Source organism: Echeneis naucrates, chromosome 6, assembly GCF_900963305.1.
Source record: "Echeneis naucrates chromosome 6, fEcheNa1.1, whole genome shotgun sequence".
NCBI classification, from domain to species: Eukaryota; Metazoa; Chordata; class Actinopteri; order Carangiformes; family Echeneidae; genus Echeneis; species Echeneis naucrates.
The window spans coordinates 1,789,568-1,804,993 of record NC_042516.1 but is presented as its reverse complement, the minus strand read 5'-3'; the positions used below and the strand labels follow the sequence as shown (position 1 = coordinate 1,804,993).

Sequence of the window (15,426 nt, the reverse complement as noted above, 5' to 3'; positions counted from 1 at the left end):
TCTTCTTTTTCCTCTTCTTCTTGTTATTACTGTTATTACTATTATTATTTAAAAGTGGTTTCTATGTGGCAGCACTGCCTGCTGATTTTGAATACATTTTATGAGAGACTTTGTTTTAACATAGCCATTACTTGATAACAATGAAAGAGAGATTCTCCCCTTTCATAATAAGCTCCTGTATTGTAGCACATAAAGCGGAGATGTAGCTCAGTAGTAGAGCTACATGCTTTGCATGTGGGAGGCCCCGGGTTCAAAACCCAGCCCTAAGGCCAGTGGTATGCTTTTGCTGGTCCCAAGCCCAGATAATTGGGAGAGTTGTGTCAGGAAGGGCATCTGGCATAAAAACTGTAGCCAAATCAAATGGAGCAAGTCACAGACGACCTTTGATGAATTGCTGAGGCGACTCTGAAGACCCCAGAAAAAGGGGGAAAAAATGCATCACATAGCGGCAGTTTTAAGACTAATCTGACAAGACCATACTGGGTAACATGAGTTTTTAGCACATTAAAAGCGATTGTAATATTACTAATCTTAACGTTCCTATACTGGGATGCTAAGCACATTTAACACAACAGGTTAACCAGCTGGTACCAGATAAATTCAAGCAGAAACTGCACTGCCAGGAAAACTCAGTTGATGCAGGGTATAACAGGGTGTTACAGTTGAAATTTTTTCAGAGAGTTAGGGTAACTCAATTTATTACATTATAATTTCACTACAGGATATAATGAGTTGCCTTGGCTACCTTTCAATTAGATATGGCTTAAATAAATAGAAATAAAAGGAAAATCAATTAATTTGACCACATTAACATTTCAAATGTAGGAATTACACAACTCATCCTACTGAAGGGTTTTTTTATGACGACAGTTACTCATAGCAAATGTATTATTTTTCAGCACAAACTAATCTAAATAATTATTTAACATCTCATCTAGATTCACACTTAACACTTTCATTTATACTCTCCTGGGTCTTGTGATCCCTGCTTATCCCAGACGGACATCCCACCACCCTCTCCACCCCAATCCCAGTGGTGTGGTGGCCTCACAGGACAGGCTGGTGGTCTTTGGCCATTATTTGTGAAAGGGTCCCAAGCTACCCACACCGTGGCAAATGAAGCGCGTGACTCATCAGACCAAACATAGGATTAGCTGGTAATGATCTGGCAAATGGTTTTGAAATTGTAATTATCTGCCCCCGTGCTGGATCTGAAGAGAAAAATAAAGAGCTGGGAGGAGTGAAAAAAGAAAGAAAGAGAGGGAGTGTTGGAGTATGAAATAAAGCCAGTGATGGCAAGTGAGAGGACAGGGGAGGAATACAACACAGTGCAAACTAACAAATGTAACACTTTTCGATGCGCTGGGCAAATTAACGCTGGAAGATTTATTCCTGTGTGTAAAATGTACTTCATCACTTTTTTTAAAAACTGTCCCTCTACTTGTCTACAATGTCTAAAAGTGCAGAATTTAAGCCAACTTGTCACTCCTCATATTGTAATGGTGTGGTAGACAACAACATAATGCCTCAATGAACAGCAAGGGAAAAAAAAAAACATTTGGTCAATGAAACCAGACATTTTTTGATCTTTGCTGCCATCTGTAGGGAGCTTTGTAGAGAAACGTGGCACAGAAAGATAAAGTTAAGTGTGCATTTGATTGATCTTGAGCTCTGGGTGACTCACAAAGTAATCACGTGTGAAACTAATGAAAGAGTCAAAAACCATACATTTAAATAAACTCACTAAGTCATCCTGTTCAGCATGAGCACAATGCTGAACTGATGTCTTGATATCTTTTGGGAGAAAAGCCTGCTTATTGAGAGAAATATTGCGAACAGCTGAACATAATACAGCCAGTTGAAATGGAAATACATTAATTGAAAGTACCAAGTATGAATGAATTATTAAATTGATCAATTAATGGCCAAAGAACCTGGAACAGGCAGTTTGTTCTTATAATTTCTTTATTGTCTTTGCACTCACAATATACAGTAAAATGAGTTCAGCCACCATTTAAGGAGACTCCATCCAAAACAATCATAAACAGACACATACATACACACACATGCACTTGCACATTTAAACATATTCTTGGACATAGTATACTTTAGTATAGAGTACAAATGAAAAATCTATGATGAAAAGTAAATATCATTAGTAGCGGGACAGCAAGGTCTGAGCCAAGGAAGATGATTCTAATATCTAATGCGTGTGTGTGTGAGATTTATGCTTGTTAAAGGAAGTTTTTCCTTCCTCTGTCGTCAAGTGCTTGCTTATGGAATGATTTGTTGGATCTCTTCAAAAATTCCATTAAGACTTTGGTCTAGACCTGCTCTACATGTTATGATTTGGCGCTGTGTAATTTAAATTTGAATTCATTTGATAGACAGGTGAGCAGGTTCCTGGGGTTTGCTTTGTTGTGGCACTCAGTTAAACAGCAAACATGTTATTCCCACCTATGCTTCTTTCGAAATTACAAGTGGAAAACAACGAGCACAGAATGAAATAAAAAGTCTTTCTTTACCTTTTGTAACATCTGTCAGCATTGAACAGTCCTGATGAGATGGACATACGGCTTCGTTGTGAAGTCAGAGGACTCTTGTCCCTGAATCCTCTTACCAGATAAGCCTTCCAAAGGTAAACCCGTCGCTTTCCGCGAGGAGGGCTGCACAGCAACACACTGTAACCGAACACTCCATCAAAGCTGTCACAATGTTAGATGAAAACCCAAGCGATTCAGATGATGATTCTGTTAGTGATTCAAGGGGAGGACGAAATGGTTCGTTTTTTATTCATTCTTTTAACAGATTCATCTCAGGTGGGTTACAAACATAATCTCTATGTTATTTAGGATTCACGTGTGAACTGTCCGTCGAAGACAGCGCACGTCTGTAAGCAACTACACGCAATGCTGAAACGATACATCAGCCGTTATTCTTTATTAACTAGACATGCGCTTCTTCTGCTATGTGAAAATATTTTAGTTACAAAAACACATTTTGCGGTTATATATCTAAAGGGAGGCCACGTTACTATCTCTACCTTAGAGCCTTTTTAAACCATCGTTTTGACTCGAGCACCCAGGAACGCAGGACCGTCGCAATTCAGTGACACTATTTGTTGATAATGTCGTCAGAATGTGCGACAGTTGTTGTAGTTCTTAAGTGGCCGAATCTCAAACGGAAATTAGCACGCAATTGAGCGCAGGCTACCGAGCGACTAGTAAATTTGCCTGTCAGATATTTTACTTACACGGAAAATATTGGCTTTTATCTAAATTCGCGATGACTATGCATAATTCACTCTAATGGGTCTGGCTGTGTTGTTAGCGTAGCGTAGCTTGGGTTAGCCCGGCTAAGCAACATTGCTCAACAGTTTTGAAAGTTATGTGTTACAACACGGGAACCACTCGTAGCAGGAACACACAGCAGTCAGTGTGATTACACAACTGTTGTTCATGCTATAATTCGGGTTGTTTAACAGGTTTTTTTCGAAACTGGGACTGTCTCCTAAACGTTCACAGCATGTTAAACATTCCGACCCAGTCCTTCCCTGCACCGAGCTCCCAGCAGCGGGTCGCACCGTCCGGGCAGTCCGGGAGGGGAAAGGTAAGACTTCTCTCAGGGGTTTTAGGGCAGCTGCCATCAGTGGAGTTGTATTACATGAACAACCTGACACTCCTGGCTAAGAATAAGAACAGTAAAACAGATCCTCTAACTATAAAGGGTCCTCTGAACTCGAATTCATAACTCGACAGTTATGTGACTGATATGAGCCAAATAATGGAGAAGTTCATGGCAAAATCTTTCAGAGCCATTCATTCTTATCGTAACACCGCATAATGAACGTCACTTTCAGACGAACACGACATGAATGACAGACACGTTAGCAGTATCATTAAAATTCACATATCACATCTCCAGATCAGAATAAATGACACCCATATCCTCTGCCACCTGACTTTGTCCTTTGCTGACTAGGTGGCCTTAAAGCCTGGCCACAGTCTAATGGACTGGATCCGGTTTTCGAAGAGTGGCAAGGACCTGACTGGGCTCAGAGGGCGCCTGATTGAAGTTACCCAGGAAGAGCTTCAGAAGCACAACACCAGGGAAGACTGCTGGACTTGCATACGAGGTGAGACACAGGACAGAGCTGTTTAACACTCTAGAGAGACAGATGAAAAACCTGCATGGTGGGAAATTTGAAGGATACTTGATGTCATGATGTGTGATGGTACTGGAAGGTACTTTGATTTGAATATGGCAGAGAAGAGACAAAAGTCCTGACCACATAATGTGAAATTTTTACTCTGTGTGTGCTCAGCAAAAGTGTGAGTGAGGGTTCAAGAGATCAAATTCCCTTATTATAGAAGATGCTGCGTTGTGAAATTCAACTAATACAATAATGTTAAGTATTTAACCAGCAGAAGCTTGAGTGTTAAGACTCATATAAGTAATCAGCACCTTTTGATTGTGTTGAGTCTGGTGACTCCAGCTTTTTAATTTAATAGACCATTTTAGCAATGTAGCAGAGGAGGGGTAGAGTAGCAAAAAATTCTATTCAAGTAAGAGTAGCTTTACTTCAAAGTAATATTACTCAAGTAAAAGTAAAATGTAGTCATCCAAAAAATTGCTGAAGTAAAATAAAAGAATTTGGTGAGAAGACTGATCAAGTACTGAACTGTTTGACTGTAATGTCTGTGTTATTTTTTTAGAAACAATGTAATCAGACAGACAAAAATATTAAATACTATGCAAATTCTGGTATTTCCAAATAATAAATTAAAAAATAAATAACATTCTTCCTAAAAGACATATTCAGGGAGGAAACACGTATCAAAATTTTAGTTTTTCAGAACTTAAATCTTTTGAATCCAATACCAATACCTAACATATATGTATGCTTGAACAGTTCAAACTACTTGCGTGGGTTTCCTCTGGGTACTCCGGTTGCCTCCCACTGTGCAGAAACATGCATGTTAGTTGGTGACTTTAAGTTGTCCGTAGGGATTGGCTCCAGCATCCCCTGTGACCCGGATGTGAAAAAGCGGTAGAAGATGGATGGATGGATAAACCACATTTAATGTATAGCACAAATGGTAAACAAAAAAGTAACAAGTTAAGTATCGCTGAATGTGGCGGAGTAGGAGCAGTGTTTCTTCTTTACAAATCTACTTCAGTGAATTTAAGCAGTATGATGCAGTAAAATTACTCTTAAAAGTAATTTTTTTTTCCAAAAGTTACTCAAATGTAACCCATCATTACCCAATGTAGTCCCCTGTAGGCAGAACACACTTGCACACAAAAAGTCTGAAGTAACTGAAATGTTATCATGAAAAAAAATGCAGATGATCTCATCAGTGCCATGGAGACAAAGTGAGGTACATTCAGGAGACTCTCATCTGATGATCTGAGGGTTCTTTTTGGACTCAAACAAATTAGCAGGTCAGAGATATATGTAGGAGCCACACTATTTAAAGGTTTGTAACATGCAGTATTTCTAATCTAAATCTTTATTGTACTGGCAGCTAATTAAGTGTTTTGTTTTTTTTGTATAGTAATGTATATGTTGAATGTTTATTGTCTCAGTTCCACTCAGCTGAAGCTTCATCCTCTAAGACATATGTGTCAAAAATGTGGCCCGCAAAAGCTTAAAATGTCTGATTGTCTTAAAATAAACAAGTGAAAAGTATGCACTGACCATAAACTACATTTGAGTTTGACACCCCTGCTCTAAGATAATGATGAAATCTGTTGTTAGTCTTAGATTAGCCTTCTCAACAGCTAACTAGACCAGTAACACTAAACTCTACAAAACTGTGTAAACTATCAAAAACTGTCACTGGTTCTTCAGTTACAAATAACCCTGATAATGACATTATTCATTCATCTTCAACCGCTTATCCATTTCCAGGTAGAGGGGGATGCTGGAGCCAAATCCCAGCTCACCTTGGGCAAGGGTGGGGTACACCCTGGACAGGTTGCCAGTCTCTCGCAGAGCCAACACACATAGAGTGAGACAGAGACATACAACCACTCTCACTCACACTCACACTCAGACCTACGGATGATTTAGAGTCAACAATTAGCCCAAAGATGCATGTCTTTGGACAGTGGGAGGAAACCCACACAGGCATGGGAAGAACATGCAAACTCTGCACAGAAGGGCCCCAGGCTCGGGAACTGAACATGCAACTTTATTATTGTGGTGCAACAGTGCTAACCACTATGCTGTCGTGCTGACCTGATGATGACATCATCCAGGTTTTTTTGTCACTCTTAAGTAAATGTCCATCAGCAAGACAAACTATAATCTTTGGGACAAATGAATAAATCTTTCTGAAATAAGTTTAGCATATAGTCTGTAGTCAGTGTAAATGTACAAAAGCTAACAAGCCACACTAAATTGTGATACATTCACACCATCATCAGATAACACAAATATGTTGGTTCCACTGCTAGATGGTGAAGTAGTAGTAACACCTCTGCATTGTCTGACTGGTAAGGTGGGATGGGTCTGAAACGCTTCATTTTTTCACACTTCAATCTCAATGTAGTACATGTATTTGCATGTCAGCTATCATTGACATATCACTCCACATCTCTTATAGTTTGTTTTCTAAATTGAAACCTGACCTTTTGTATTACTCAAAATTTTCTGTGTGAGGTGATACAGGTGTGTTTTGCTGTGTTGTTGTTGTGTGATTATTCTTCACCACCATAAAACTTTACTTAGGTGGGAGATTTTGATCTTAAAATATGTAAAAGAAAAAAAAAAAACAAGTCTTTTTTCTTTCACACTTAGGCTCATAGTTTCTCGATTTGATGTGTGCTTTTCCAGCAGAGACCCACTGATAATATGAGTTTGATTGCTTTTCCACTGTGTTTAAAAAGAGACTTCACTGGTATAAATTCCCCATGCTATTTGGAGTATCACCAAGAGCTGTGAGGGTGAACATAATACACCAAAAATATCTTGAGGTTTCTTTCCCATTTAGCACAGACATTCATTTGGACAAAAAAAATACCCCAAAAGATTTTGGTGGTGAAATGGAAAGATTCAAAGGCAACTGAGATTTCATGCCTATTCCATTTTTTTTTTAATGTGATATATCCTGAACCGTCTCAGGAAATGTCATTGTCTAATATGGATGCCCCCCTGGATTGAATGTCAAAGGTCAAGGCAGGCAAGGCAAGGCAGGTTTATTTGTATAGCACAATTCAACAACAAGGTGATTCAAAGTGCTTTACAGAGACATTAAAACGTAGCATGATTTAAAATTTGAACAACGAAGAAAGAAATAAGAACAATTGATAAAATCAATTCTTAGAATATGATTAAGTTTTAAAACTCAAGCTTATAAGTACCACTGCAGATTTGGAGCTTTATTCAAATGCAGCTGAAAATAGGTGTGTCTTCAACCTGGATTTAAATACAGAGTGTTTCAGCTGATCTGAGGCTTTCTGGGAGTTTGTTCCAGACATGTGGGGCATAGAAGCTGAGTGCAGCTTCTCCATGTCTGGTTCTGACTCTGGGAACTGATTAAAAAAAAAAATAATAATAAAAAAACATGTCCAGATGACCTGAGGGGTCAGGAGGTCACTGATGTATTTTGGTCCTAGACCATTCAGAGCTTTATAGACTTGCAACAGAACTTAGAAGTCTATCCTCTGATGGACAGGCAGTGTAAATACCTCAGAGCTGGGCTGATGTGGTCCACTTTTTTGGTGTTAGTGAGGACTCGAGCAGCAGAGTTCTGAATGAGCTTTAGTTGTAGTTGTAACTGACTTTTTAGGTAAACCTGTAAAGATGTTATTACAATAATCAAGCCTACTAAAGATGAATGCATGGACTAGTTTTTCCAGGTCTTGCTGAGAAATCAGATTTTTTAACCTTGATATATTCTTAAACTGATAGGCTGACTTTGTTATTGCCTTGATTTGTTCAAATTTAGGCAGTAACTTCAGAAAATCAATATTAGTATAAAAATTAGAAATTATAACATTTCATATACAATTGGTCATTGTAAAATGTAGCTCAACTGGAGGCGTACAACCAAAAAGTGATAATTATTGTTCACTGTTTATTTTCAGGTATGGTGTACAATGTGACCCCCTACATGGACTACCATCCTGGTGGAGAAGAGGAGCTAATGAAAGCAGCTGGGATAGATGGCACTGGGCTCTTTGATCAGGTGTGGATAGTGATTGAGAAAGCGATTTATCACTCTCTATCAAAGTTAAGGGTCAAGGTGACGTCCTGCATTTCATGTACTAATAATAATAAAGTGTCAACCCGAATCAAGGGAATGACAAAGAGGAGAGGACAACACATGAATTCAAGCCAAATATTTATCGGCAGAGTTCTCAAATTAACTACGGCAAGTCAAATAGTGTTAATCTGTAGGTCAGTGATGTATTGCATGTGTGTCTGTATGAGGTGTGAAAAACAAAACTAGGGCCAAAGGCTAGCAGCAGGAGAACCCAAACCAACCACAAACCATATGCCCAGGGTGAGAGAGAGAAAATGGCTGAATCCTTCAGCTTATATAGCTGAAGAACAGCACAGGTGTGAATGGGTGCACTTTCTGTTGCCCCTCCCACACAGGAAGTGAGGTTGACAGCCCATACAGAAGACCAGGGGAAAAGCTGTGCTGGGCTGTCACAAAAGTAACTTTTTCACTATTAAGATTAAAATGGTCCACTGGTTAACAATTGGTGTAGCATTTCAAAGTTATGATTTTAAAAATAGGTTTAAGACAAAAGATTTATTTTACTCTTATACTTTTGCTTTGCGTAATCTGATTTGTAGTAATGATGATTTTACAAAACACCAGCTAAAAAAGTTCAACAACAACAAAAGCGAGCCCCAGGACCTTGGGGGGGAGTAAAAATTCTTGTGTCCTGGAGTGTCTGATGTAGTTATTTAAGGTATGTTTCTGCACAGGTCCATCGTTGGGTGAATTATGAGTCTATGTTGAAAGAATGCCTGGTGGGCAGAATGGCCACCAAGCCTACCACAGCTATTAAAGGTACACACACACACACACACACCCCGACACCTACAGTATCTCTTTGGATCTTAAAATTGAGGCCATTGCTCAAGAGCATTTGAGCTTTTGACCTGGTTTCTATCTAATGATTAGCAGGTCATGACTCCATTGGTTGTAAAAAGAGGTCAATGTGAAAATGGTTCCACTTCTCACTTTATTACTTGGTTCAGTAAATGCTTCCCAAATGAGATTATGGTCTCAGTCTCTAGTTTCAAGTTTTCTTAAATTCAATATGAAGTTCATTTTTTAATTTAGAGGAAATGGATCTCAGGGGGAACTAGGTTGTATTTTTGCCAGTGTTTGATTCGATGATGATGATGGTATGATGTCAGATTTGATAGTATGGTAAAGTCATGACAAAGGAAAATAGACACACAACCACAATCTGAACTGCAGTTTTTGGTGTGATGTTGTTTTCTGTTTTTGTTCTTAGCGATTGTCCCTGTGCCACCAGTGACTTGTCTTGCCCCACCCATCTCAGTAGCTCCTCCCAGGGAAAAAGACTCCTTGCCATGGTAAAAAACTCAAACAAATATGATTCACACATGTCAAAGTTGAACACATTTATAAATAAACATTTGCATTATTATTTGCTGTTAATGCAGGTATGACTGGTTCCAAACTGATGTGACAGTTCATGTTGTCGTTTATACCAAAAGAAAGGTAAACCCTTATACACTCATCCATGACGCATCATCCTGTGATGGTAGGCTAAAAGTGTATGATTAAAGAATGTTTGCTCTAAAACAGACAAGAACAACAGAAGAGCACAGAAATGATTCTTCCTGCATCTTGTGTATATAGGCTCCATCACAACCCACACTTAAAGACCTGTCCTGATCTTGACATGCCAACATGGAAAGGTTGTGAGTGTTCAGGGGATGATGATTAGGATGAGGCTCCCTCTCTTGCTCTGTTTATCAAACAATACTTTTCAAAATACCTCACCGTTGTTTCTGATGAAAGCTTAAAAGAATGCCAGTTTTACTGTCAGGATAATTTTATAAGATTTGAATTATGAAGCTACCATGCGATCCAGAGACGGATAAGTGGTTGAAGATGAATGAATGAATGAAAAATATGAAATTAATAATTAGCTCAAGGTCAGAAAGTCGTTTGGCTTGATTGTTAAAAATTTCCAATTTCTACATGTCAGATCCCCAGCTCAGGCTGTACCATTGTTGATCTTGAGGCGGGTATTTTACGACTGGAAGTCCTCCTGGGGAAAATGTCCTACATGATGCATTTATGTAAGTAAAGAGAGAGAGAGATTTAGCTTCCTAAATTTTGTTTCTCTATCTTCTACAATAACTTAAGTGAAACACACTTTGGTGCACCCCACTTGGTTTTCTCCTGCTTCTCTCCAACTTCGAATCAGAAGTTAGGTTTGATCCCTCCTCTAGTTCCCATGTTGAAGTGTCCTTGAGAGAACTCTAAAATATACTGTAATGACTTTGCATCACATTTTGCGAAAATGAAATATTTTTTATACCGTCACAAAGAGGACAGTTAGTGAAACAGCCCTATTGTCAACATAAACCACACTATCCCCCCATAGAAATAATCAAACAACACTAGCAGCACTCTGCTCTTTGTCACATCTTTCCAACCGGGCGTTTTTTTTTTTTTTTTTTTTCACCTACGTATTTTCTTTTAGCAAAAATGAAATCCAACTTTCACTGTGGCAGAGTCAGCCTGAACTACTTCAGTCCTTGGTTGAAAAGCCAGAGAGCGCTATCAAGTCAGGTTATGACTGTTTATGATTATTCCCATTCACAGTCAAATTTTTAAACAAACAAAAAGAAACATCAATCATAACATCAAGGTTTCTGTAACCTGATCAAACTGGTCTATGTGTAACACTGGGCCACCCACCAGTCTGTCGGTTCACACTAACATAGGATGCAAGATTTTTGGAGATCCAGCATTTAACAGCAGAAAAACAGATTGAAATTGAAAATTTAAATTGGTCCACAATCTGATGCGGCTGCACGGCATCAGCAAAAATCATTCCGTCCTTTCATTTTACCATTGGTCCTTTTTAATATGGTATGACCAGAGGAGTATTCAGTGGTCTATGATATCTAAGGCTTCACTGTGACCAAGTAAGATCGTTTAACAGAGAAGCAGGTTTAGGTTTGGTGGAGTGACTACTTGAGATTGAATTGCAAAGGTTCAGACAGCGTATTGTTAGATATGAGCTTAAATCTGCTGAAAATTCATGTGAACACATTTTTTTTGTGTTTTAGCACAATAATAATGTTGCCTTTATTTACACAAGATTGTGTTTGTAAATTCAAACTTATTTTCATGCTCTTTCAGGTCTTGCTGAAGAAGTTGAGGGAACTATTTCTGGTGAGACTCATAAAAACTTAGAGAAATCTGTGTGAAGGTCCATTGGCTTATTCTTGTTCTTTAACAGTCACCTTTCCAACAGTCCACACTGCCTTCTCAGTTGGAAAAATCCAGATCAGCATACGCAAGAAGGCTAAAGGAAAATGGACAAGTCTTGGTCAACCACTGGAATTTCACAACACATTTCTACGCAAGAAAGACAGAGGTGAGGTCCATGATTGAAGAAATTCAGAGAAGGATATAGCTGCTTGTAGGCTCATCTCAGCCAGAGTCACTTCCTTCTCAGCACAGATGATACTGGGTGTTTGCTTGCCACACAATGAAAAGATAAAGTGATTGTCCTTCACTGATTCCTGTTTACAGCTCCATACTATCGCCATTGTGTGATGGTGTCTAAGACTGAGGTGAACCATAACACCCATTTATTCAGACTGCAGCTTCCACGTGGGACTATTATGCATGTGCCCGTTGGAAAACATGTCTACCTCAAAGCCTTCATTCAAGGTAAGGAGCCAAGCCTGATTGAGACGTATCCACACAGACTGTCCTATGCTTTCAACTAAAGTTGCGTCTACCAGGTGTTGACTTGAATTGGTGAGCTATGTTGACAATCACAAATAAAGCAAAGGGAGGAAGTTGGAGAACCTGGAGGGAACCCAGGTAGAACATGAAAACTCTGAGGTTTAAAAACCAGGACCTTCGAGCTTTGAAGTGACAGTGCTAACCGCTGCACTTTTCCTGACCACAAATTGAACCAAAAAAAAAAAAATTGCATCTTCTGCTCACTGAAGCACCTAGATGGAGCTTTCCCTTAAGATGACACTATAGTTAACATTATTTCATAATTTTCATTTCTGGTCAGATTTGACTTTTCTCCACGGCATAAATTCTGCGACAGTGAGCTTGTCTGTTCTCAAGCTACTTGTATTTTTACTGTCCAGATTCTGAGATAGTGAGGCCATACACTCCAGTAGTCCAGCACATGGCTATAGCTTCCCACCAATCCTCACAGGACTCAGATCTCTACCTCATGATCAAAGTCTACCCTGATGGAGTTTTTACCCAACACCTCAACAGCCTGCACACAGGTGAGATCTAATAATTGTTTTTTTTTTTTTCAAATGCAAAGGCAACTTAAATAAACAAATTTATTTATATAGTGCTGTAGCAAAGTAACACCGAGAGAGAGAGAGAGAGAGAATCTATTCAGCTCATGAGTTGTAACTGTGTAGGATCATATTTTGTTGATCAAAAAATAGAAACTTAACATTCTCAACGAAGCACTAATGGATTACAATCTTGATCATTTTTTCTATTTGTTTCTTTATGCTGCCGCTGTGCTGCTTTTTAGGAGATCGTATATATGTCAGTGGTCCAGAGGGTATGTTCACTGTACGCCCCCTACGTGATGTCACACACCTCTACTTATTAGCAGCAGGCACAGGGTTCACACCCATGGCTCGCCTCATCCAACTAGCCCTGCAGAACACTGACACCATCAGGTGGGATCTAGGACTTACATCTGGAGGCTCAGACTTGATAACACAAATCCAAACTCACATGTTTGTGTGCCTTTAGACACACTGGGCTGCTCTTCTTCAACCAACGGGAGGAGGACATTCTGTGGCGTTGTGAGCTGGATGAACTGGCTGCTAATAATGACAGGTTTTGTAGCTCTTTTTGTTGTATAGAGTCCCAAAGGTGGGGGGCAATATAATGTAAGTATCAGTCCTCTGCACTGTTAGTGAATAAATGTAACTGTTTGCAAGTTAAATTGAGATGTGTGTAGGAAAAAATTATTTTTTTTAACCTGCTTTAAAATTTTCTTGGAGAAAAATTGTATTAAAAGCCTCAGTGAATACACAAAAATACCTCCCAACATAACACACACACCACCACCACCAACAACAAGGTAGATAATATGTAGGTGCAGTTGGATAATTTTATTGCTCATTCTGATTATTTTATTGAGAGAGCTTAGGTGGATGTTACTCAGAGCACCAAACCAGGCTGTAATACTGAAGGTTGTGATGGATTTAATACAGCATTTATAGAGGGTGAGCAGAGTTGGCTGGTTGACCTGGACTTTATGGAAGTATGTCCACTACGCATTTAGATACAAGTGAAATATGACTGATTTCACTTGAAATACAGGTGACACTCATCTTTAATACATCCTGATGTCAGTGTCTTTGTGTATAGTCAAGATGTGTGTCTGTGCTTTTGTGTTAGCTTCCAGGTGGAGTACGTCCTCTCTGAGCCCTGTGAGAGCTGGACTGGCAGGAAAGGTCGTGTGGAGGAGTCCATGCTCCAGGATTTCCTCAACAGGCCAGATGGGTCCAAATGTTACGCATGTGTGTGTGGGCCTGCTGCCTTCACAGACCTCACAATAGGGTGTGTAACATGATCTGGTATAACTACCAACCAAGTTGTATCAAAGAAACTATATTCAAACACCTTTATTTGTGGTAAATTGGATCAGAACCAGACCAAAGGTGTTGTGTTGTCAGGTTGTCTGTCTGCCTCTATCCTTTTCTGGTGAACAAGAAATAAAGAACACAATTACAATGTGGCAAAAGCAAAGCAGAGATATGTTCATCTGTTCCCTGTATCAGTGTGAAGTGACCTTTCTTTTCTGTCTACCTCTCAGGTTGTTGAAGCAGCAGGGCTTCAGTGAGGGAGAGCTGTGCGCCTTCCAGGGCTGATGAGCTTCACTTGTATAATGCTCCACCCTGTGTGTCTGTGAGTGTACGTGGGTGAGAGACAGTCCTAATTTATGTAATTGCGTTTGAATGAAATGAGATGACAAATGTATTTCTATGCACTGAGGAGCTGATGATGCTGACAGAGGTGTGAGGTTCTTATCACTCTGTGTGTGAAAATCAAGTAGAGATTTATGAGCTTGTTGATGTACATGCAACAGGAAATCAGAAGAGGACACACTGCAGATTCTTTCTGTTGATATTACATAATGCAGTTAGAGGAAAGTCAGTGCATAATCAGTCCCCACAGGTGAGACCCCTGCTCATAAAGACTGGCAGGTTTCACTATAGCTTCTTCAAATTGCAGTCCTGATCCAGGTTCTGTTTGGAGTCAAGCAACAACTGAAAAACTACTTTTTTTCTGCCTCATATAAGTTATTCACTTTGCCATCTAATGTCACTTGTTAATATGTAACAGTCACTGGTGTTGCTCCAAGTGTGTGATCACAAATGGATGTTGCTGTTGGCAAAGAGGAAGCACCAGGGCTGGAAATCAGACTTAAATACAATCCATGGAGGAATGAATGAAAAAAGCTCATCAGCATCAGTGAGCTAATCAGGACGTAGCATGCTTGGTCTAAGATGGAATAATGCTGGTGATTGGCTGTTACATTAACAGGTTCTGACCGGGTGAGCTGTTATTAAAACTAATATTCCTCCATATCTGTCCTCCTTAACCATTCAGGGTCCAATCCCAGCTGACATTAAGCAATGACAGGTCGCCAGTCTATCAGAGGGCCTGCATATACAGTAGACATCAGCCAAACAACCTGCACAGGCACAACATGCAAATTCCACACAGAGAGGACACGGGGTGGGAATTACACCCATGACCATCACTGTACTGTCAGGATTACATGCTCTTTTTGTTAAAATGTACATGATACATTAGTACTTTTGTTTAAATATTGATATTGAAAATCAGGTCAATCAAATGTCATTGTTGCATCAGTGTTGCAGCAGGAGGAAGTCATTCTCTGAAAAGCTAGAAATATCAGCAGTAAGACCCCGACAGCACTGTCCATGCTGTTAGTACCAGGTTGAAGTTCTATGCTAAACCCAGAAATAAGGACGTTCTATGATGTAGAAATCCACTAACTTAATCCTAAATACACAGGCGTCTAACCCCAACAAATGGGCAATACAAATAAAGTTCTTATACCAAGGTTTGGGCCAGGTCTCATTTCTCAATACACCTGTAAAAGGCAGAAATACTCTGATGAAAATGTCACACTCTTAACTGGTAAAACATGAGG

The 15,426-nt window shown here is 39.5% G+C and overlaps 1 protein-coding gene across 2 annotated transcripts; it reads left to right on the top strand.

The window, feature by feature from the left end:
• Positions 1-3,176: 3,176 nt before the first annotated feature.
• cyb5r4 (cytochrome b5 reductase 4) lies at positions 3,177-15,331 on the top strand. 2 transcript variants are annotated; one of them, XM_029503706.1, is made up of 15 exons: positions 3,177-3,609; positions 3,982-4,135; positions 8,095-8,195; positions 8,948-9,032; positions 9,487-9,568; positions 9,659-9,716; positions 10,210-10,303; positions 11,376-11,408; positions 11,491-11,613; positions 11,772-11,912; positions 12,350-12,496; positions 12,760-12,910; positions 12,987-13,073; positions 13,641-13,802; positions 14,059-15,331. In XM_029503706.1, the coding sequence occupies exons 1-15, from the start codon at positions 3,526-3,528 to the stop codon at positions 14,111-14,113; spliced, it is 1,557 nt and encodes a 518-aa protein (XP_029359566.1). In that variant the 5' UTR covers positions 3,177-3,525; the 3' UTR covers positions 14,114-15,331. The 2 variants fall into 2 exon arrangements, with proteins under 2 accessions (XP_029359566.1, XP_029359565.1); XM_029503705.1 differs by having other exon boundaries at positions 11,476-11,613.
• The last annotated feature ends 95 nt before the right edge of the window (positions 15,332-15,426 follow it).

Excerpts from the sequence above, each read along its gene's own strand:
- cyb5r4 (XM_029503705.1), top strand. The coding sequence starts at position 3,526 with ATGTTAAACATTCCGACCCAGTCCTTCCCTGCACCGAGCTCCCAGCAG. Across the intron at positions 4,136-8,094 it reads CTGCTGGACTTGCATACGAG|GTATGGTGTACAATGTGACC; the intron begins GTGAGACACAGG and ends GTTTATTTTCAG. Across the intron at positions 13,074-13,640 it reads CTGGCTGCTAATAATGACAG|CTTCCAGGTGGAGTACGTCC; the intron begins GTTTTGTAGCTC and ends CTTTTGTGTTAG.